General features: G+C 46.5%; 1 protein-coding gene across 2 annotated transcripts in view; it reads left to right on the top strand.

Moving 5' to 3' along the window:
- The window catches only part of LOC147121268 (NADPH oxidase 3-like), a 78,087-nt gene that overhangs the window by 30,289 nt on the left and 23,618 nt on the right, over window positions 1–24,180 (top strand). For both annotated transcript variants that reach the window (XM_085981496.1, XM_085981495.1), the window contains exons 5-8: window positions 5,985–6,077; window positions 8,666–8,919; window positions 17,666–17,828; window positions 20,528–20,674. In XM_085981496.1, the coding sequence (XP_085837622.1) occupies window positions 5,985–6,077; window positions 8,666–8,919; window positions 17,666–17,828; window positions 20,528–20,674 (657 nt within the window). The remainder of the gene's footprint in view (window positions 1–5,984; window positions 6,078–8,665; window positions 8,920–17,665; window positions 17,829–20,527; window positions 20,675–24,180) is intronic.

Genomic DNA, 24,180 nt, shown 5'->3' with positions numbered 1-24,180 from the left:
GTGCAGCGAAGATTCACCAGGCTGATACCTGGGATGGCAGGAATGACGTATGAGGAGAGATTGTGTCAATTGGGCTTATACTCACTGGAGTTTAGAAGATTGAGAGGGGATCTCATCGAAACCTATAAAATTCTGTCAGGTCTGGACAGACTAGATGCAGAAAGGATGTTTCTGATGGCCGGGGAGTCCAGAACCAGGGGTCATAGTCTAAGGATAAGGGGTAAGCCATTTAGGACTGAAATGAGGAGGAATTTCTTCACCCAGAGAGTGGTGAACCTGTGGAATTCTCTGCCACAGAGGGCGGTGGAGGCCAGTTCATTAAATATATTCAAGAAAGAGTTGGATATATTTCTTAAGGCTAAAGGGATCAAGGGATATGGGGAGAAGGCAGGGACAGGGTACTGAAATTGGATGATCAGCCATGATCTCATTGAATGGCAGAGCAGGCTCGAAGGGCCGATTGGCCTACTCCTGCTCCTATCTTCTATGTTTCTATATTAACCTATCCTCATAATTTAACCCTTTTAGTCCCCGTACCATTCTGGTGAATATTCCAGCCCTCTCGAAATAAAGGCCAACATTCCATTAGCCTTTTTAATTATTTTTGTACCTGTCCACTATCTTTTAGTTATTTCTGTACTTGGATCCCTAAATCTCTCTGCTCCTCCACCATTTAGAAAATACTCTGATCTATCCTTCTTAGGACCAAAGAGGTCCTGACACTTCCCCACATTAAACTCTATCTACAAGTTTTGCCCACTCTGTCGATCAATGATGCTTTGCAATTTTTTGCTCCTATCTGCATTACTTACTGGGCCACTTAACTTGGTGTCATCAGGAAGACAATAGGCCGTGATTTTGCCGGTGCTCAGCGGACGGGATGGGTGGCGGGTCAACTGGGAAATTTTAAATGATTGGCAACGGGTCGGGAATCTGCTGTCAAAACGCACACACCAGTATTTTCCGATGTTGGGTCTGCCAGCACTGAGCAGACCCAACAGGCAGCGGTGGGGGACCCAATTCAAATCATTAGTGGTTTGTTTACAGCCACTTAACAATGCTTCTTTTCCCAGATTTTTGATTTTGACAGGTCGCCCACTGGTTTTCCACTGTGCCTAGACCTCGTCTGTGATGCTGAGGTGGGGGATCAGTGGCCATTGAATCAGCTGATGAGTTGACAGCTTCAAATGTCAAGTCAAAGCTCCCAGCTGATTGAGAAATGTTCCCTTAACCACTAACTTCTCCAAACTGCATTTCCACTACAGATTCAGAATGCTGCAAGTCTTTACACAAGTTTCCATCCAGTCTGATCTCATTACCTTTCCCACCATTGACAGATCGCCTCTGTCATCTCTACTTTACTTGACATCTATTCCATCAGCATGGGTGCACTTTATACTCTCTCACCTTGGTCCTCGGAATCTGACCACGATCAGCCCCAACACCAGCATCACCAGGCATACCAGCAGCATCAACAACAACACCAACCTTCTCCGCATTCGCCTGATGCTGCACAGGACAGAGGGCACCAGCACCCGACCATACTGCTGCCCGGGATGCCCGCACCATGGCCACATTTACTTCACTTGATGCTGTACACCCTGGCTGCCACGTGATGTGCCAGTTTGGCATCACCCCACACCAACAACATAAAGCATCCCTACAATGCCCAAGCCATTCCTTTCACACTCATGACCATTGCGGGGGGTACCATTATGTCTCACCTTTCACTGCAACTCACTAAGCCACTTCCAAAGATGCACACAAATCTGTCCAATAACACAAAAGTGTTGAAAATAAAGATTTCAATGTTTGACAGCACATTAACAGAAACTTCACATGAACATTGGCTAAAACACACAAGTGCCTACCCTTTTGTGTTGTTAGTTGGTATGATTGGACTAGGATGAGGGTGAGTGTGAAGGGTGGCTAGTGAGATGGGGAAGTGATAACATAGATAGAGAGGGATGGGTGGAGGTGCAAGGTAAGCAGGTGCAGTAGGCGGTTAAGAAGGCAAATGGTATATTGGCCTTCATAGTGAGAGGATTCGAGTACAGGAGCAAGGATGTCTTGCTGCAGTTGTACAGGGCCTTGGTGAGACCACACCTTGAGTATTGTGTGCAGTTTTGGTCGCCTTATCTGAGGAAGGATGTTCTTGCCATGGAGGGAGTGCAGCGAAGATTCACCAGACTGATACCTGGGATGGCAGGAATGACGTATGAAGAGAGATTGGGTTGATTAGGCTTATATTCCCCAGAGTTTAGAAGAATGAGAGGGGATCTCATTGAAACTTATAAAATTCTAACATGACTAGACAGACTAGATGCAGGAAGGATGTTCCCGATGGCGGGAGAGTCCAGAACCAGGGGTCACAGTCTAAGGATAAGGGGTAAGCCATTTAGGACTGAGATGAGGAGGAATTTCTTCACCCAGAGAGTGGTGAACCTGTGGAATTCTCTACCACAGAAGGCAGTTGAGGCCAATTCATTAAATATATTCAAGGAGTTAGATATATTTATTAAGGCTGAAGGAATCAAGGGATATGGGGAGAAAGCAGGGACAGGGTACTGAATTTGGATGATCAGCCATGATCTAATTAAATGGCGAAGCAGGCTCGAGGGGCCGAATGGCCTACTCCTGCTCCTACCTTCTATGTTTCTATGACATCATCAGTCCTACTTCCTTCAATTGGTCAGGAAACTCGCTGGGCGGGCTTAACAAGCCCAATCAGGGGAAAGTCATGTCGGAGGCCGGGATGGAGCCAGCAGCGGGGTCATGACCCACCACTGACATTGCCCGCCATGGACCCGCCGAGGTTGGAAAAATCGCAGCCATAGTCTTGGACAATAGAAGGAACAAAAGAGGAAGTTTCAGAGGAGAATGGCTGTAGCAGTATTGATAAAATAAAGGTTGCAACATAGAGAGGTTGTAAGCTTGTTCTTGTATGCTATCCATAACCCCCCAGATATGAGAGCAATTTTTGGGTCTTGGACAGACGTCTGTATGGAAAGTTAATAATTATTGAAGGGGAAAGAAGTTTGAAGGAGAAAAACAAGCTTCTTGGAGCTTTGGCATTGTAGGATCTATGGCACATGAGGTCAGAGTGAGGCCAAGAATGTCAATAGATGAAGGATTAAGGGTAGAGCCCTCAATAATAAAAAAAATTAGATTTGCAAAAGACATGAAGAACTGTCTATGATGAAATAACATATTTGTTGCCCAACTGAAGGGCATTGAGAAGATCAAGATATAGTGATTCAGCCATGCCTCTGCAAGGAGATTGGAAGTTGTGGACACCGAGGGCATGTAATTTGAATGAAGTTGATGAATGGAAAATGAAATCATCAATTAAAGGTTAGTTAGGACTAAATGAGTAAATGAGATCATTGATGTGAAGGAGGGACAAATTAGGAGAGTGGACAGAGCTCTTGGGAACCCTTGAGTTAGTGAAAAAAGAGTTAGTGGATAAGCACAGATAGAGTGAATTGAGAGGAAACCAAATTGCCATGAATATACCTTTAGTGGGAGGCCATAAAAGGTAATCTCTTTTGATCAGCGCTCACCTGGGGCATCATACAGAGGGAGATGGAGTTTTGGAGCAACATTAGAATCATTGGGGGAAAAATTTGGTGTCTCCTCTTTTGGGGTGCTAACGCCCCGAAAAAATTAGCGCCCTTCCGCCTGAAATTCAGTTGTAGCGCCCCAAGCAGGAGGTGGAACGCTACTGGAAGTGCCTCCTTCTTGGGGCACTACAACCGAATATCCCGGCACTACATGTAACAGCGCCACACGCGTCATCACGTAGCGCCACGTCATTGCCGGCCTCCCTCCACTGATTAAAGGGGTGGGGCCGAGCGCTGCGTGCACCGGGGTCCTGCTAGGCCACCGGGGAGCGGGGTGCCGTGAAAACAGCCCGGCACTCAAGAGGAGTGCCGGCTGAGCGATCGCGGCCAGCACCCCGAAGAATAAAGGGGAAGGGGGCAGGTGCTGGCAGTCAGCCAAAAAAAAAAGGTCGCCCAACACCTGCCCTTTAAGTAGCGCCTCCACAGCTGCAAAAACGCCACTCTGACCCTGTTGGACATATCGTCCGGTGATAGGTCAGAGGGCGCAACCCAGGTTTGCGGCCAGGGCGCAAACGGGGCTGAATTTCACAGGAGGCGTTAGCAGCGCCGCACCTAGGTGTTAGGGGATTTGCCGGGGGCACTAATGAGAGGTGCAAATCAACCCAATCTTTCCCCCATAGAATCTTATAGGACAGGTTTAATGTTTTGGAACGCTCTGCTAGTTGCTTGGCTTCCTTTTCAGTTGTTGAGTAATGATTAGAATAGATTAATTATGAAAGTACAAGTGATATCTATATATTATTTTAAAATCTTGTGTAGGGTGTGCCGTCCTGTCCACAAACCTTACTTTCTGTTGTCACAATTTTCAGTCACTTTTGTTTCAAATTGCTTGGATTATAATGACGCATTAACAGTGTTCGCCATTAATAATTTGTAAAAAATCCAGCAATTTGTAGAGTAAAAGAAATATGTCATGAGTTCCAATTCTCCGCAGATTGTTGGAGGATTTCAGCCGCTCCTCCATTAGCATCGCCGAAGCCAACAAACATCCTTTCTCACAGTGAGATTCTCATTGAACTTAATGCCGAGCTTGAAATTTCTGGGTTCACATTAATACAAAACTTTCCTGCCGCAGCCACTTAAGGCTGGTAACTAACTTCATAGAGGGCCCTGGTAATTACATGATTTACGGTTCTGACTCAACCTGGAAGGCCCAGAAAGGGACCATTGAAGCTGTGGAGTCTCTCTCCAGCAGGTACTGAATTGTTCCTAGAGGTTTTCTATTCTTTTTATCTGTTTTGGCAGTGTTTTTGTGCCAGTCTTTCCATTCACAATCCTTTCAGTGTCAGAGGGCAATCATTTTCAGGATGCAAAGCCGTTGTGACACTCAGAAATGCAAATTAGATGGATTCTTTCAGAAAATAATATTTTGGAATACAGTATATGAGTAATTTGAGGCATGACATGGTAAGCACAGCATGCTTGGGAGATAACTTTCCAAAGTTCTCCACCACTGGGGCTTTCCTCACCTCATGTCTGGGTCTGTTGTAGACTAATTGATAGGGATTGATTGCCATGATTAGTCAACAACTCCATTATCATTGTATCATCTGACTACCAGGATGGTCAATTGTGAATGAGGTGGACCGTGGTATTTTTTCATCTAGCAATTCCTATGAAAGCAGTGCAATGGCGTACTCACTGGGTGTTCCACTATTCTTGATCATGATGGATGGAGCCGTTGGTTCTACACGTCATTGGTCAAGAATGTTTGTACATTTCATACCTCTGCCCAGCCATTCACTCATTAAATTCTCAAGGACCAATACAACAATTCCCAAACACAACTTGGCTACGATGTTCTCTTTTTCTGCTTGTTCTTTTTAACTTTTTTTCTTTCTCTCTCTTTTCTCTCTCTTAATTCACTCTTTTTCTTTTCCTCTCTTTATTTCTCTTTCTGCCTCAAATTTGGACTCCAATTTAACCTATTTCCTTCTCCGTCATTCACGTTGTTTCGTTCTCTATCCTTTTCTTTCAATGGTTAAGGTAATAGACCATTGGGCACGATTTTCATGAGGTCCCAGATGCGAAATTGACATCACAGAACCATTATCCATCCTATCAATGTTCTAGCAATTTGCGACTCAAATACAGTGTGATGTCAACGTTGAGCTAAAAAGTTCAATTATCGTCGCTGGCCGCCAAACCTGCCATTGCAGCAATTTCTGGCCCGTTAACGTTTACATTGTAAATTGCAGTGTGTGGCTGTTTTAAAAATGCATTATATTCTATTTCATTAAAATTACAATAACCAATATAGCTCAGAAGGGACCTCAGACAGAAATGAGGCAATCCCTCTGGTGACAATGAAAAGCTTTTTAATGAGCTTATTTGAGCAATTCTTATGTAATTTCTTTTCAGACCTGGAAATGGGTTTTGGGCCCTGTCTTTCTGTACATTTGTGAAAGGTTGATTCGGTTTCGCAGATCTCTGCAAAAAGTTGTGATTACAAAGGTAAAGACTGCTTTGTAACAAAAGTTAAAGTTTTTCTGGAGTACTTGTTTACATACCGCATATTATCATTTATTTTGTGCTCAGAAATCACCTCAGTACATTAACTGATAGATTAGTATTTCCCCATCTCTGTGGTGGACCCAGCAGCCAGACCAAAAAGTGATGAACCACACTATAACTGATGCTGACACATGGCCCAGAAATTCGGTGGGCTGCGCCACCAGTTAGCGCCTAAAGAGGGCATTCAGTAGCTTTAGCGCCACTGGCCACGCCTCCCGCGATATTTAGCGGGGTGCTAATGGCGGCGTTAGCCTGTAGCGCTGCGCCACCACTGATGACATCATCGGTGTGCGCAGCACCCCGCTACCGCCCCGATTGCGATATTTGGTCGCGCCCGCCTCTGTAACGCCGGTCGCAAATCATGCCCGGTTCACGGAGCCTACCTGTGGCGGTAGTGACGCAAATTAAGGGGGAGGTGCGGGGCGGCCATTTTTTCCGGTGGCCGCCTGCCAGCACCTCCGTCCCCGGCCTCCAGATCCCCCCCCCCCCCGGGCAGTGCCGGCTGTGTCCCGAGTGCCCGGCACTTCTCCTCGGTGCCGGCCTCTTTTGCCGGCACTCGCGATCGGTCATCGCGCTGGCGCAGGCCCCTCCCCCTTAAGAAGGGGAGGAAGGCCTGCAGTACCGCAGCGTGCCATGCCGCAGCGTGTGGCGCTGCGGTATTCAGTTTCAGCGCCCCAAGAGGGACGCGGGGCGCCTCCAGTAGCGCCCCGCGTCCCTCTTGGGGCACTCAAACTGAATTTCCGGCGGGTGCAACACCTCCGTTCGCAGCGGTAGTTCCGGCGCCCAGGTGAGCTTGGTGCTCCGTTTGGGCCTCCACCGAATTTCTAGGCCATGGAGTGTCAGGCAGTCCCATGACTGATGTGTGTGACCTCTGGATCCTGTAATGGCCGAACTTGCAGGTGCTCTACCAAGTGTAACTAAAAAGTCATTGATATTGACAGGTTTGGTTATTTGGCTTTCCCTTTACCCTGATGAATGAACCATAGCTATATTATATTTAGTACAATAAATATTGTACTGGTCTTGCTAGATGTGCTCCTATCTAGTTATCCAGCCAGTTAAACACTCATTCAAATAATTCCTCAACAAGCGGGTTTGCTGTTTTGAAGCTTTACTTGAACAAATTCGTGAAACTGTAAACAAAGACAAAGGGGGAGAAATTCGGTGGGCTGCGCCACCAGTTAGCGCCTAAAGAGGGCACTCAGTGGCTTTAGCGCCACTGGCCACGCCTCCCGTGATATTTAGCTGGGGCGCTAATGGCGGTGTTAGCCTGTTGCGCTGCGCCGCCACCGATGACGTCATCGGTGTGCGCAACGCCCCGCTACCGCCCCAATCGCGATATTTGGCAGCAACCGCCTCTGTAGCGCCGCTCACTAATCGCGCCCGGTTCACGGGGCCTACCTGTGGCGGCAGTGGCGCAAATTAAGGTGGAGGTGCGGGGCGGCCGTTTTTTTCGGTGGCCGCCTGCCAGCACCTCCATCCCCGGCCTCCTGTTCTCCCCCCACGGCATTGCTGGCTGTTTTCTGAGAGCCCGGCACTTCTCCTCGGTGCCGGGTTCTTTTGCTGGCACTTGCGATCGCTCATCGTGTGTGGCGCTGCGGCACGTTGCGCTGCGATATTCAGTTTCAGCGCCCTAAGAGGGACGCGGAGCGCCTCAAGCCTCGCCCCATGTCCCTCTTGGGGTGCTCAAGCTGAATTTCTGGCGATCGCTGCTGCTCCAATCGCAGCGCAAAATCTGGCGCCCAGGCGAGCTTGGCGCCCCGTTTGCGGCTCCACCCAATTTCTCCCCCAAAGTATGTTTTGTACATAAAACTGAGTACTATACATTAGATGTTACATAAGGTATAAACATATTTATAACAATAGAATAGACTAATTGTATAACTAAATAGCAGTTGAGCTAAACTTCTGTAGCTAACAACTAATAACTTCTTATAAACAAAGTATTGTCAAATACTACACTGACAAAGTTGCTATCATGTTAACAAACAAAGATACTCACAGACATTGCGTCCTGCCCAGCATATAAGATGAGATGCCACAGGATTGAGAATCCCTCATGGGAGATTCTCCATAACTCAGTAGGTTCTTTCTGGAATACTACTTCCGGGTTAAAACAGGAACAAGGTCAAATGACCTATTGCAGTATACCAACACTGCTATACAATAACTACCACTAGAGGGTGCTGCTATCTGCATGTAATAAGTCCAGAACAAATACTGAAACAGTAAAATATGTTTAAACCATAGTGCAGTCACCATCAAGACTGAAGAGTAAAAATGAAGATGAGGTAAATCAGGATTAGCTGATAACAAGCTTGGGTTTTAAAGAACATTTACATTTTTAACCACATTAAAAGTGAACCTTTATTTTTTCTAAGCTGAGGTTCAACAGTAACATCTCTAAGAGCTGATGAACCCTTTGACTTTGCAATGAGATGCTGTATATATAAGCAATATATACAGTATCTTACATGACTATTCTCATTAAGAACTTAAGTCTTATTACTCATTCTTTTGATGGACAGGTGATAGTACATCCCTCCAGGGTTCTTGAGCTGCAGATGAAAAAGAATGGCTTTAAAATGAAACCTGGTCAGTACATCTTCCTGCATTGTCCTTCAATATCTCGCTTTGAATGGCATCCATTCACATTAACCTCTACCTCTGAAGAGGACCACTTTAGTGTCCACATGAGAGCACTGGGAGACTGGACAAGTGCTCTATATGAAGCCTGTGGAGCTAATGCAAGAGGATTTCGGGAAGCATGGAAGATGCCAAGGTTTAGATTTTGAGATTTTTATGTACCTATCTTGTTAGTTTCATGACATTAAGTGATAAATAATGAAAGTGGTAGTACTTTGGCTGTTTCTGTTAATTTAACATATTATGGATATATAGTAAATGGAATGTTTAAATATGCAAAAGTGACACGTGTTCAAAAAACATACCATAACTGACAGAACTCAATTTTTCCCTTCTTCTGCTGAACATGCTGGAAACAATTCCATGGTTGTCAGCTGCTCTTTCATTCAAATGGCCATTTTTTTTTATTCGTACATGGGATGTGGGCATTGCTGGCAAGGGTAGCATTTATTGCCCATCTCTAATTGCCCTTGAGTGGCTTGCTAGGCCATTTCAGAGGGCAAATGTAAGAAGTCACACAACACCAGGTTATAGTCCAACAGCTTTATTTGAAATCACAAGCTTTCGGAGCGCTGCTCCTTCGTCAGTCCAACTCCGGCATCTCCACACCATTTCAGAGGGCAGTTAAGAGTCAATCACATTGCTGTGGGTCTGGAGTCACATCTAGGTTCAGACCAGGTAAGGACGGCAGATTTCTTTCTCTAAAGGACATTAGTGAATCAGATGGGTTTTTGCGACAATCCGGTAGTTTCATGGTCACCATTACTGGTACAAGCTTTTTATTCCAGATTTATTTAATTAACTGAATTTAAATTCCCCAGCTGTCATGGTGGGATTTGAACTCTTGTCACCAGATTATTAGTCCAGGCCTCTGGATTACCACTATGCTACTGTTCCCTTATGCATGAGCCTAAACAGTGAATGTTACCAGGCTATTTAACCAATTGGAGCATCACCACTGGTCTTCATTTAATTTTCATGCAGGCACACTTTCATGCACGAATCATCGGATGGGGTTCATAAGTGGGAATGCCGGCTGATTTACCTCCTTCCTTATCTAGATGTGCTGAGTCCATTTGTAGCAGCCACTGACTGATCTTTCCCCTCTCTCGTGGCAAGTTCAGCCCAGAGCAGGAATCGAACTAGAGACCTTCTAGTCTATATGGTTTTATAATGGTTCCCTATTTTTTCAGCATGAAAGAGAATTTATATGAAATCAGAAAGTGATATAATGCAAAACCCTTGTTTAATCATCACCCTTGGTGTATCAGCTAACTGACAACAACAAAAACTTGTATTTAAATAGCGCCTTTAAAGTATTTATATAGCGCCTTTAAAGTAGCAAAACGTCCCAAGGCGCTGCACAGGAGTGTTATAAGACAAAAAATTTAACACCGAGCCACATAAGGATAAATTAGGGCAGGTGACCAAAAGCTTGGTCAAAGAGGTAGGTTTTAAGGAGTGTCTAAAGGAGGAAAGAGAGGTAGCGAGGCGAAGTGGTTTAGGCAGGGAATTCCAGAGCTTAGTGCCTAGGCAACAGAAGGCATGGCCACCAATGGTTGAGCAATTATAATCAGGGATGCTCAAGAAGACAGCATTAGAGGAGTGCAGATTTCTCAGGGTGTTGTGGGGCTGAAGGAGATTACAGAGATGGGGAGGGGCAAGGCCATGGAGGGATTTGAAAACAAGGATGAGAATTTTGAAATCCAGGCATTGCTTAACCGGGAGCCAATGTAGGTCAACGAGCACAGGGGTGATGGGCGAACGGGACTTGGTGTGAGTTAGGACACGGGCAGCCGAGTTTTGGATGACCTCAAGTTTACGTAGGGTAGAATGTGGGAGGCCAGCCAGGAGTGCGTTGGAATAGTCAATTCTAGCGGTAACAAAGGCATGGATGAGGGATTCAGCAGCGGATGAGTTGAGGCATGGGCGGAGACGGGCGATGTTACGGAGGTGGAAATAGGTGGTCTTTGTTATGCTGCGGATATGTGGTCAGAAGCTCAGTCGGAACTGAGCACCAAATGAGGATCAAACTTATATTAGCAAAATACTGCAGATGCTGGAAATCCGAAATAACAACAGAAAATGCTGGAAAAACTCAGCAGGCCAGGCAAAGGGTTAGACCCGAAACGTCGATTCTAATTTCTCTCCACGGATGTTGCCTGGCCTGCTGAGTTTTTCCAGCATTTTCTGTTGTTATATCAAATTTATATTGCTCAGTTCAACACTGGACAAATGGTTATGCCAACTGAGTATTGGGGAGCTTAACAGTACTTTAAATTTAAGTACAGCATTGGAGATCTGAGAAGTAAGATCAAACTAGCCGAATAGATAACTTCAGTCCTCTTGGCATAACCTGCATGCTAATTCAACTTAACCGAGAGCAAAATAAGGTCAAAGGAGTAAAATATATAGCAAATACATCATATTAGCAACATCTGCAAGTTTTTATATGGACTGTTCATTTAACCTCACTACCTTTGATTTGATATTTCAGAAAGACGGCAAATTGCTTGTTCCAAGAAATATAATTTTCATGCAGTAAGAAGGAAAGTTCCATATCATTTATGGAATTTATCCACGGGTACAATACATCATACTGTGACTTCATGTACTCAATTCTCTATTGTCCATTAGCCTCATATTACTTGCAAGGCAAGACTTCTTTTGTGGAGTCTTGCTCAATGGGAACAGGGATCAGAGAATTGAAAGCAGCATGCTCCCGATTCATTCATGGTGCTCCCAATTTTCCATTGATTCATTTTAATTTTAATCACTGGAAAATCAGCGGTGTCATGAATTGGGCGGCTTATCTCTGTCTCCAATACTCCAATTTGTGCTCCAGTCCAGCAAGACTTTATATCACTCAATATAATACATATTGCCTGTTGGTCCCTGATAAATGAACCACGTAAAATACTGTCCCTCAGCTCCCCTGCTGCCGAGTGTGGCGCTAAGCCTTGCCAGAAAGTGCCTGGTTTGATTGCTGATCTGTGCTGAGTTAGATAATCTCAGCTGTGGCAACAACTGGAGGACTACAATTGGTCTCAATATCCCTGGACTAGAGAGAATTCCTCCTCCTAATTGCTATCTGATGATCTTTACTGGAAAGTGCATGCGGGTGGATGTCAGGTATGTAAAGGTTTAGATTGAACGTGAGGCCCTCCATGGAGAAATAGCTTGCTTGGCACTCACTGTCTGCCCTCAGACATGAAGGATGAAATTTTGAGCAAAGGTGGAACCATGTCCCAACAAGAGTCAATGCTACCAGGAACAAAGAGGCAAAAACTGGCAATAGCTAAATACCCATCCCAACAAACATGTTTCGTGTTATACATTACTACCAGGGGTACACAATATTTGAATATGGTTAGGCTAAAAGAGAAACTGAGGTTCAGAATTATTCCATGTTACAATATCAAGTTTGCCTTTATTAAAAACAGTCATTTCAGGAGGGAGAGAGAAAACGGGGAACTACAGACCTGGATGTCAAGGGATATACAAGAAAGGATTAGGGAAAAAAGGGAGGCTTTTGGCAGATACAAAGGACTAAATACATTGGAAGCCCTAGAGGAGTATAGAAATTGCAGGGGGGGTACTTAAAAAAGAAATTAGGAGACCGAAGAGGGGGCATGAAAAAACACTGGCGGGCAAAATAAAGGAAAATCCCAAGGTGTTTTATAAAGGGCAAGAGGATAACCAGGGAAAGAGTGGGGCCCATTAGGGACCAAAGTGGCAATCTGTGTGTAGAGCCGGAAGATGTAGGTGAGGTTTTAAATTAATATTTTGCATCTGTGTTCACTATGGAGAAGGATGATGTAGGCATAGAAATCACGCAGGGGGATGTGGTATACTTGAACAAATTAGTATTGAGAGGGAGGAGGTACTAGAGGTTTTAGCAGGCTTAAAAGTGGATAAATCCCCAGGCCCAGACGAGATGTATCCCAGGCTGCTGTGTGAGGCAAGGGAGGAGATTGCAGGGGCTCTGACACAAATTTTCAGAACTTCTGTGGCCACAGGGGAGGTGCCAGAGGACTGGAGAACAGCTAACGTAGTACCATTATTCAAGAAGGGTAGTAGGGATAAACCAGGGAATTATAGGCCAGTGAGCCTAACATCAGTGGTAGGGAAATTATTGGAAAAAATTCTGAGGGACAGCATTAGTCTCCACTTGGAGGGGCAAGGATTAATCAAGGATAGTCAGCATGGCTTTGTCAGGGGGAGATCATGTCTAAACAATTTGATTGAATTTTTTCAAGGGGGTGACTAGGTGTGTGGATGAGGGTAGTGCAGTTGATGTAGTCTACGTGGACTTCAGTAAGGCTTTTGACAAAGTCTCGCATGGGAGACTGGTCAAGAAGGTAAGAGCCCATGGGATCCAGGGCAATTTGGCACATTGGATCCAAAATTGGCTTAGTGGCAGGAGGCAGAGGGTGATGGTCGAAGGTTGTTTTTGTGACTGGAAGCCTGTGTCCAGTGGTGTACTGCAGGCATCGGTGCTGGGTCCTTTGCTGTTTGTAGTGTACATTAATGATTTAGATATGAATGTAGGAGGTATGATCAGTAAGTTCGCAGATGACACAAAATTTGGTGGATTGGTAAATAGCGAGGAGGGAAGTCTCAGGCTACAGGACGATACAGATGGGTTGGTCAGATGGGCAGAACAGTGGCAAATGGAATTTAACCCTGAAAAGTGTGAGGTGATGCATTTTGGGAGAACAAACAAGGCAAGAGAATACACAATGAATGGTAGGGCCCTAGGAAGGACAGAGGATCAGAGGGACCTTGGTGTGCATGTACATAGATCCCTGAAACATAGAAACATAGAAGATAGGAGCAGGAGTAGGCCATTCGGCCCTTCGAGCCTGCTCCGCCATTCAACGAGATCATGGCTGATCATCCAAACCCTAGCACCCAGTCCCTACACCGACAGCCATCCCACCCAAGCCCTATCCCCGTAACCCCGCATATTTAATCCCCCCTAACACTAAGGGTCAATTTTTATCATGGTCAATCAACCTAACCCGCACATCTTTGGACTGTGGGAGGAAACCGGAGCACCCGGAGAAAACCCACGCAAACACGGGGAGAATGTGCAAACTCCACACAGACAGTCACCCAAGGCCAGATTTGAACCCGGGTCCCTGGCGCTGTGAGGCAACAGTGCTAACCACTATGCCACCGTGCTGCCGTGCAGCAGGACAGGTAGATGAGGTGGTTAAAAAGGCATATGGGATACTTGCCTTCATTAGCCGAGGCATAGAATATAAGAGCAGGGAGGTTATGATGGAGCTGTACAAAACGTTAGTTAGGCCACAGCTGGAATACTGTGTGCAGTTCTGATCGCCACATTATAGGAAGGATGTAATTGCATTGGAGAGGGTGCAGAGGAGATTCACCAGGATGTTACCTGGGCTGGAGCACTTCAGCTATGAAGAGAGACTGGACAGGCTGGGGTTGTTTTCCTTAGAGCAGAGAAGGCTGAGGGGGGACCTGGTTGAGGTGTACAAAATTATGAGGGGCATAGATAGGGTAGATAGAAAGGAACTTTTCCCCTTAGTAGAGGGGCCAATAACAAGGGGGCATAGTTTAAAGTTAATGGGCAGGAGGTTTAGAGGGGATTTGAGGAAAAACTTTTTCACCCAGAGGGTGGTTGGAATCTGGAACTCACTGCCTGAAAGGGTGGTAGAGGCAGGAACCCTCAGAACATTCAAGAAGCATTTAGATGAGCACTTGAAATGCCATAGCATACCAGGCTACGGACCAAGTGCTGGAAAATGGGATTAGAATAGACAGGGCTTGATGGCCAGCGCGGACACGATGGGCCGAAGGGCCTCTTTCTGTGCTGTATAACTCTATGACTCTATGACAGACCAGTTAGCCTGCCATCAGCAGTAGTGAAAATGCTAGATTCTATTATTAAGGACATGGTAACAGGGCACTTCGAAAATAATAATAGGATTAGGCAGAGTCAACACGGATTTATGAAAGGGAAATCATGTTTGACAAATCTGTTAGAGTTTTTTGAGGTTGTAACTAGCAGAATAGATAAGGGGGAACCAGTGGATGTGGTGTATTTGGATTTTCAGAAGGCATTCGATAAGGTGCCACACAAGAGGTTATTAAACAAAATTAGGGCTCATGGGATTGGGGGTAATACACTAGCATGGATTGAGGATTGGTTAAAGATAGAGGCCTAGAAATTGGGTTTTGGCTTAGCCAGGGCTTTAGCGCCGGAAGTTAGTGCCGGCGCTAAGTCCCCCTGCGCGCGCCAAAAATTCAGCAGGGCCGCGCCCAAACGGCTGCCGGCGCTACTGAAGGGTCTTTGCGGCGGTAAATCGGCGCTAACTGCCGTTTCGCGCCGCAATTCCGGCGCTGCGGCACCCGATGCGGTGCGGCAGGCTCGGGAAGTGCAGGCCTCCTCCTTCCGTTAAGGAGGAGCTGCCTGCACCCGGCTGCGGCCCGCGCAAATCTGTCTAAAAATGAGCCCGGCACCTCGGACAAGTGCCGGGCTTGCATCTGTTCCGGGGGGTGGGGGGGAGAAGTCCGGGGAGGGAGCTGCGGCCAGGCGGCCGGCGGGAAAGCGGCCGGCCGCCGCGGGGCCTTTAATGCGCCGGCGCAAACTCATGCAAGACTCTGTTGCCAGAGTCTTAGTTGCGGCTGCCACGGGCGAGGCGGCCGCAACTGAATTTCGGCGCTAGGGCCCGTCGGCATGGCAACCGGGACGCTGCGCACACCGATGACGTCATCGGTGCCGGCGCAGCGCTACCGGTGCAACGCCGATTTAGGGCCCCAGGGAATTTTTAAACTGGCCATAACTCTGGCGCTAGTCCCTCTAGCGCCTCAAAAGCGGCGCTAAGGCAACTGAATTTCTAGGCCAGAGAGTAGGAATAAATGGGTCATTTTCGGGTTGGCAGACTGTAACTAATGGGGTACCGCAAGGATCAGTGCTTGGACCTCAGCTATTCACAATCTAAATCAATGATTTGGATGAGGGGACCAAATGTAATATATCCAAGTTTGCTGATGATACAAAGCTGGGTGGGAATGTAAGTTGTGAGGAGGATGCAAAGAGGCTTCAAGGGGATATGGACAGGCTAAGTGAGTGGGCAAGAACATGGCAAATGGAATATAATGTAGAGAAATGTGAAGTTATCCACTTTGGTAGGAAAAATAGAAAAGCAGAGTATTTTTTAAATGGTGAGAGATTGGGAAATGTTGGTGTTCAGAGGGACCTGGGTGTCCTTGTACACGAATCACTGAAAGTTAACATGCAGGTACAGCAAGCAATTAGGAAAGCAAATGGTATGTTAGCCTTTATTACAAGAGGATTTGAGTATAAGAGTAAAGACGTCTTGCTGCAATTATATAGGGCCCTGGTGAGACCGCACCTGGAGTATTGTGTACAGTTTTGATCTCCTTACCTAAGAAAGGATATACTTGCCATAGAGGGAGTGCAACGAAGGTTCACCAGACTGGTTCCTGGGATGGGGGGATGGTCCCATGAGGAGAGATTGCGTAGACTAGGCCTATATTCGCTAGGGGTTAGAAGAATGAGAGGTGATCTCATTGAAATGTACAAAATTCTTACAGGGCTTGATAGGGTAGATGCAGGGAGAATGTTTCCCCTGGCTGGGGAGTCTAGAACCAGGGGTCACAGTCTCAGAATAAGGGGTCGGCCCTTTAGGACTGAGGTGAGGAGAAATGTCTTCACTCAGAGGGTGGTGAATCTTTGGAATTCTCTACCCCACAGGGCAGTGGAGGCTCAGTCGTTGATTATATTCAAGACAGAGATCGATAGATTTTTGAATATTAAGGGAATCAAGTGGTTTGGGGATAGTGCAAGAAAGTGGAGATGAGGTAGAAGATCAGCCATGATCTTATTGAATGGCAGAGCAGGCTCGAAGGGCCAAATGGCCTACTCCTGCTCCTATTTCTTATGTTCTTATGTTCTTATTTAATATAATGGCCCAGAAATTCGGGTCGAGGGCTTCCCGCGGGTGTAAGCCCCTGGCCTGCACTTACCTTGCGCGCCAGCAGTTGAGCTGTAGGGCCCCGTGGAATTCCGCTCCACGGCCTGGCCCAGCTGCCGGCGCACTGTGCTTGCGTGTCCCAGGGGCGTAGTTAGTGCGATGCGTCCCCTGGGATCATGTGAGCCATGGGCAGCCAATCGGAGGAGGGTAAAGCCCATTCATAAGATTGACAGGCGGGCCCCAAAATAGCAGTAAACCTTCAAATAAATTTTTAAAAAACATCACACTTTTTAAATAAACTATAAATTACATTAAATAACTATTTTAAACAATAATTTAAATTTTTGAAAAAAATAATTTTATATTCTAACGGGGCTAAAAATAAACTTACCTTGCTTTAAAGTATTTAAAAATAATAAACTTGTGGAAAAAATTAATTGACCACTTACCTTGTAAAAAGCAGGCCTTACACCTGCTTTTTAAATGTGTAAATCCTGCAGGCTTAACCTCGCGTGAAAACCTGCAAAAAAAACCTAAGTTCAAAGCGCACGCACAGCCTCCCCTGTGCGCGCGTTCGACCTCTGAACCCCTTCGTTCAGAGGATCGGAAGTGCCGGTTTCCCACGCATGCGCAGTGCATGCAGGAAACCGACACTTCCATTCAGCCTACGGGTGAGTACCCCGTGCGTACTCACCCGTGGAGACCCGAATTTCTGGGCCAATAATGCATTGCCTGGAATTTTTAGGAATACTTCATAATATATCCTATAATCTTCAGGCTGTTTAAAATAACTGGAAACTGCAAGTATCTGAAAAGTGAGGCTGTTAGTAATGATGAACAATGGGTACATTATGTATTTGTGTACCAATACACTTCAAGTCACTGTGCATACTTTGCTGTGTGTTACAGAGTTGCAGTTGATGGTCCTTTTGGAACTGCCAGTATAGATGTGTTCTATTATGAAGTTAGCGTGTTGATTGCTGCAGGAATTGGAGTGACCCCCTTTGCTTCTGTATTGAAATCCATTTGGTATAAGTACAGTCACGCAACAATGACAATGAAAGTAGAAAGGGTAAGTTATTTAGATGCTAATGTTGTTTTATCCAGAAAGCGTACAGAGGATATTACACAAGTCCCTGTGACAGGACATTTAAGCAGGAAGTCACCTGACTGAACACTGCTCTCATGAATGAACTGGGTAGCAGCCAGTCACAAATTATGCAAATATCATATTACACATGCGATATATGTTTCAATTAGCATAGCTCATGTATAAATGCTCAATATACTCGAATGCTTAATGCTTAATGTGCTCGTACTACATTCCTCTCTGTGCTATTTTTGGTCAGACAGCAATCTATTTAGAATAAATGGGTTAATTCCTGTACTACGAGCTCACTGAATGGCCTTATGTGAGCCTCACCAATTGTAAAATATGCCACAGTATTGGCACCAGGTGCTACTACATGAGGAACAGAATGGATTCAATGCATAAACCAGTAAAGGGAAGCTCAGTGCATCTACTGTATCTCTTGATTAGGAAATGGTACATAGGGCTGAATTTTAATGGGGAAGGCAGGTTGGGGGCTCCGAAGTGGTCAGGAAACCTGTGAGAACTGGTTTCCCGCAGGCCCTGCCAAATTTAATGGCAGATTTGCAAGGGAAGCCTCTGTTTCCCACCCGCATCCGGCCAGATTGAGAGGCTGGCTGGTGGGTAGGCCAACGGCACTAGACCGCACAGAGGAGGGAGGGAGGGAGGGTTCGTGTGGGGGCCGAAGGAGCATGGGTGAGGTGTCTCAAGAAGATCATGGGCCACAGGGCGGCCAGAGGAATGTGAGGGGGTGGCTCTTGATAAGATTGCACACCGTGGATGGCTGGAGGAGCGTGGGGGGGGATGTCTTGAGAAGATTGCGGGCCGCGGGGCGGCCGGAGCAGCACGGGGGGAAGGGGGTCTGAAGGGATCTAGAGCCAGAGGAGCAGCATAGGAGGGGGGATCTGGTGAGGATCAGGGGCCGGGAGCAGCACAGGGGGGCGGGAGGAGGGGATGGAGCAGCAGCCAGGAGGCCTCATGGGGGGATCAGAGGCCTGGGGGGAGGGATCGGAGGTATGGGGCAGGAGGCCTCGTGGGAGGGATCGGAGGCCGGGATGGGGGGCGGGGGTGAGAGAGGGATCGGAAGCCTCATGGGGGGGCTCTCTGACCGCGGTAGGTGGGTTAGGCAGGGACCCTGGATTCAGTAGGTTAGTATAAAGTCACTTACCTCCTGGAGCCAGCAGTCCTCGCCTTGCTTTAGCTGGCAGGTTTCATGAGGCGTGCAAAACCTAACCAGCTAAAGTTAATTACAAAATGGAAGTTAAAGCAGAGGCTTCTGTTCTGTTCATAAATAAATAGACATTTTCATTATGAACAGCTAGCTTGAGCTAGTCATTTATTCAGCCATGTGGACTAGTGTACAGGTATCCATCTTGACTACTGCCTTGTGGGTAGCCCCTTACTAAACATACAGCTCCACCTAGTGTACCATTCTAGAATGACATGTTACTGATCATTACAGCTTCTAGCCTCATTATAATATTTAAATAGACGAGCCGCCTCCTGGCAGCAGATTGGCTGCCTGTCCCCAGTGCTACTTCAGTTAAAACTGCAAGTGCGTTGGTTGGAGGCGGGTTCAGGTCAGGATTCAGATTTTTACACCTTAACTACCCACATGCCCCCAACCCACCCATTGTTTTTAGATAAAAATTCCCTCCATAGCTTGGGAGTGGCCCTAGAGAGAGAGAAAATTATAAAATGGAGAAGACAAATTGGGGGAGAAATTCAGTTGGTTGCGCCACCCGTTAGCGCCATAAGAGGGCGCTAAGTGGGGCGCAAGCCAACTAGCGCCCAGGCGCGGCACTACCCACGCCTCCCGCTAAATTCCGCGGGACATTAGTGGTGGCGCTAACCGTTAGCGCTGCGCCACTGCCGATGACGTCATCAGTGTGCGCAGCGCCCCGCTGACGCCCCAGCCGCAATATTCGGCAGCGCCCCCTGATTTACCTCCGGACGCTATGTCCGACGGGGTCGGGGGGGTCTACCTGCGGCCGGAGAGGCACAAATTAAAGGCGAGGTGCGGAGCGGCCATTTTTGTTGTTGGCCGCCTGTCAGCACCTGCCTGCGCTCCCGTCCCTGGCCTCCTGAACCCCCCCCCCCCCGCGGAGTGCCGGCTGCGCTCCAAGAGCTCAGCACTTCTCTTCGGTGCCGGGCTCTTTTGCCTGCACTCCCGATCCTCGGGGGCCCAGCTGGGCCCCAGATCATGCTGCACAAGGCCCCTCCCCTTTAAGAAGGGGAGGAAGGCCTGCAATACCACAGCGCGACGTGCCGCAGCGTGTGGCGCTGCGGCACGTTGCGCCACGATATTCACTCACAGCACCCCAAGAGGGATGCGGGGCGCCTCCAGTAGCACCGCGCTTCCCTTTGGGGCGCAAACGACCAATTTCCGGTGCGGGGCGCGAATGTTTCCGGGGCACTACTTTTAGCGCCCTGGCGAGGTTAGCGCCCCAAACGGGGCTCTACTCAATTTCTCCCCCATTAAGTTTTAAAAATCACACTGGTAGGTTTTTTTCATGTCTATTAAACAATTTAAGTGAGCTTCTTGGTTCCCCTTAATTGCTAAAATTATATGACAGCATGGGCATACTATATTCTGTTCCCTTCCATTTTAATATCTCTCCCTTTTGTAGGTCTTCCTAAATGTGGTGAAATTTATAACATATTTCCTTTTGTATATAAAGGTTTATTTCTACTGGATCTGCCGGGACACCCATTCTTTTGAGTGGTTTGCTGATCTCTTGCATTCCCTGGAAGTGCGAATGATGGAGAAAGGAAGGAGTCACTTCCTGAGTTATCACATCTTCCTCACTGGCTGGGATGATTATCAGGTGAGCGAGAATTTATTGCTGCACTCTGGTCATTTTTCTACTCGTGTTCCCCTTTAAAGATTAAACTTTGCCTGAGCTAAAACCAAATTGACCAATAATTATGTAAATACTTTCAACCATTCCCCTTCATGCTTTATATGGAATGCCGGAATACCCAATTCTATCCGCCTTTTCACCTCCCTCCCTGATTTCATAAACCTCCTCTCAATCTTCCTCTTCCAACTTGCTTTCAGGTCTCCATCCCATCTCACTGTTTCTCTCCCCTTTCCCCATGTGCGGTGTTCACCATAGGCTTCTTTTCTTTAATGTAAAGCACTCTGTGATGTCTCTCCACCCAAAATTTGCTCATTCCCACACTCCTTCTTCCGATCTCAGGAAACACTGAAATTCCCAGCCAATCTAATCAGAATACATCGAACGTAAAAATGGACGTAAATCAGCCCAAGGAAAGTGCCGAACTGACACCTTGGGCTGATTTTTAATTCCCAAGAACAGGTGGGTTGGGAGTGGGTTGGGGGTGAAAACTTGTGATTTTTAGAATGGGAGCCCAACCCGGCTCTAACATGCCCAGGTTAAACGGGTTTAATGGGGATTCATTTGGATGCCGGCGAGAAGCCTACACACCGAAGTTGGGGATTTAATAATTGGATGCGGGCACATACTTATTGGCTCAATTAATGCCCTTAGGAAACACTAATGAGCTCCTTTTAAATTGTTTTTAACTTGGCTCCAAATTTAAGTTGTGCAGCACGGGTTTCCCGGGGTTCGGGAAACTGACCAGGGAAACAGGCGAGTTTAAGCAGCAGTTCAGGTGGGCATTTAAACCTCTTATTGTCCCATCTGAATAAAAGCTCACTTACTGCAGCTGATGCCTCAGTTCCCTCTGGCAAATGTTTGACAGAGAGTTCTTGTGTGGATACAGCTTTTTTCAACCTTTGTGGATTTCAAATTGACAAGATCAGGATGGGAGGTGCCTTGAATGTGTTTGGATCAGAAGAGGAAGACTATCAGCATCCATGGTAGTGACGACAGGCTGTGGTGGGATCAGCACGTGCAGAGGTGGGAGGTGCACAGGAGGGGGGCCGGGGTCGCAGGAGGCACTACCCATGTCACAGGGTTTACAGACAGAGGCTCGGCTTCCTTGATCTCTCAGAAGAGTAGTGCTTCCGGAGGCTGAGATTGTCATGTCAGGTGGTAGCAGACATCTGCAGCCTTCTACAGGAAGACCTGCTCCCTGCTGGACCTGATGGCCACGCATTACCAGTGTCTGTGGCCAGGATTTTGTTCACCTCAGCGGGTCCGTGGTGGGCGACATCGGTGGCAGGTCCCGACCCCGCTGCTGGCTCCATCCCGCTCTGTGAAATTCATTTCCATTGATTGGTCTTGTTAAGCCGGCCCAGTGTGTTTCCCGGCCAATTAGAGGAAGTGGGTCTGGTGATGTCATTTGATGACGCGTCATCAGCTGGTTTCCTTAAAGGGACCATGTCCAAATTCATTTTGACATTTGTGCGGTCAGTATTCTACAGCATTGAGGTGCATCAAACACTGACAATCACTGTACAAAGGCACAGCGCTGCACCCAGGCTCCATATGCTTATGGAGGGAGTCACAGCACGCAGGGAGGTTCTCTTCCCTTCCCATGGGTGGAAAAGACCTCCTCAGGAGACCAAGACAGTCTGGTTGCACATTGCACAGAAGGGCACAAGCAGAGATGTGGTCAGGAGGACCTGGGTGCAGTGACACAAACGTTTCAATGATCTTAGTAGATCAGAAAACGTTAGTATAAAGCTACACTCAACCTCATCCTGCTGTGCCTCTCATCACATCCCCATCATTCTGCCTTCCCTACCCTACTCCTGCACATCCTTACTCACACCAACTTACCTTGCACCTTCACCCATCTCTCTATATTATCACATCTCCATCTCACTAGCTACCCCTTACACTCAGCCTCATCCTCGTGCAATCATACCAACTAACAACAAAAAAGGGTAGGTACTTGGGTGTTTTATGTAATGTTCATGTAAAGTTTCTGTTAATGTGGTGTCAAACATTGAAACCTTTATTTTCAATACTTTGCATTCATGGACAGATTTGTGTGCACCTTTGGAAGTGGCTTAGTGAGTTGCAGTGAAAGTTGAGACATAATGGTACCCCCCGCAATGGTGATGAGTGTGAAAGGAATGGCTTGGGCATTGTAGGGATGCTTTATGGTGTTGGTGTGAGGTGGTGCCTGTAACGATCAATAACATGTCATTCTATAGTGGACACTAGGTGGAGCCGTAGAGCTGTATATAGCTGTATGTATAAGACTACACTACCCAGCTGTATATATATTAAGACTACATTACCCATGAGGCACTAGGCTACCCACAAGGCAACAGTCAAGATGGAAGCCTCTACAGATATGGTACCAGTCCACGTGTGCTCAATAAAGTAACTAGCAAAAGCTAGCTGTGTTCATAATAAGAATGTCTATTTATTAATGAACATAACATGGTACCAGGAGTGAGGTGAAGATCTGCTGAAAATTGTGAAAAGCGACATGGAGAATTTGAAGCCACCAGAGCATTTGAATCTCACAGAAAAAATCGACTACAACTGGCAGACTTTTAAACAGCAATTCGAACTCTACATTGCAGCCATCGGATTCGGTATGAAGCCAGACGCAAGGAAGATAGCGTTGCTGCTTATGGTTGCAGGCCCACAGGCGATAGAGGTATTTAATACATTTGTATTTAATCCAGCGGAGAACAGAGAAAAATTAGAAGATGTGCTAAAAAAATTTGATGCACATTGCTCTCCCAAAAAGAATGAGACGTATGAAATATACATCTTCCGTTCTCGGACACAGCAACAAAATGAGACTTTTGATAGCTTTATAACTGATCTGAAACTGAAAGCACAGACATGTAATTTCTCTGAGCTGAAATCATCCATGATTCGTGACCAGATTGTGTTTGGTATTCATGATAAAAAAGTCAGGGAACGTCTGTTGAGAGAAACCGAACTAAATTTGGAAAATGCTGTGAAAATATGCCAAGCCAGCGAGCTAGCTCGAAAGCACGCGAAGACTTTCAGTGAAATCAATAATGATGCGATTGTAATGAGTGAAAATGCTGCTGTCGGTGCTGTGTCCTATAAGGGGAAGAAACATGGGCAGAACAGAAATGAAAAGCAATCGGAGGATGAAATTTTTAATTGTAAACGCTGTGGTTACAAACACCAGTTAAAACAATGCCCAGCGTTTGGAAAAATGTGCACACAGTGTAATGGAAAGAATCACTTTGCCAAACAATGCTTTTCAAAAGTAAAAACAACGAAAGGGCAACAAGTTAATGTGATTGAGGACACTGATTTAAGTGAGACATTTTTTGTAGGAATGGTGTCATGTGACGATATCAAAAAAGATACAGAAAATGTGCAGCCCTCAGAAATGGACAATGCTGAACATAAAGTCAATGCAGTAAAAGTGGACAAATGGATGATCCCACTGCAGATAAATG

The sequence above is a fragment of the Somniosus microcephalus genome, chromosome 3 (genome assembly GCF_052327205.1).
Source record: "Somniosus microcephalus isolate GS21.2 chromosome 3, FLI_Smic_1.0, whole genome shotgun sequence".
Lineage (NCBI taxonomy): Eukaryota > Metazoa > Chordata > Chondrichthyes > Squaliformes > Somniosidae > Somniosus > Somniosus microcephalus.
The sequence above is the reverse complement of the archived record's forward strand: the minus strand, read 5'-3'. Positions and strand labels throughout refer to the sequence as shown.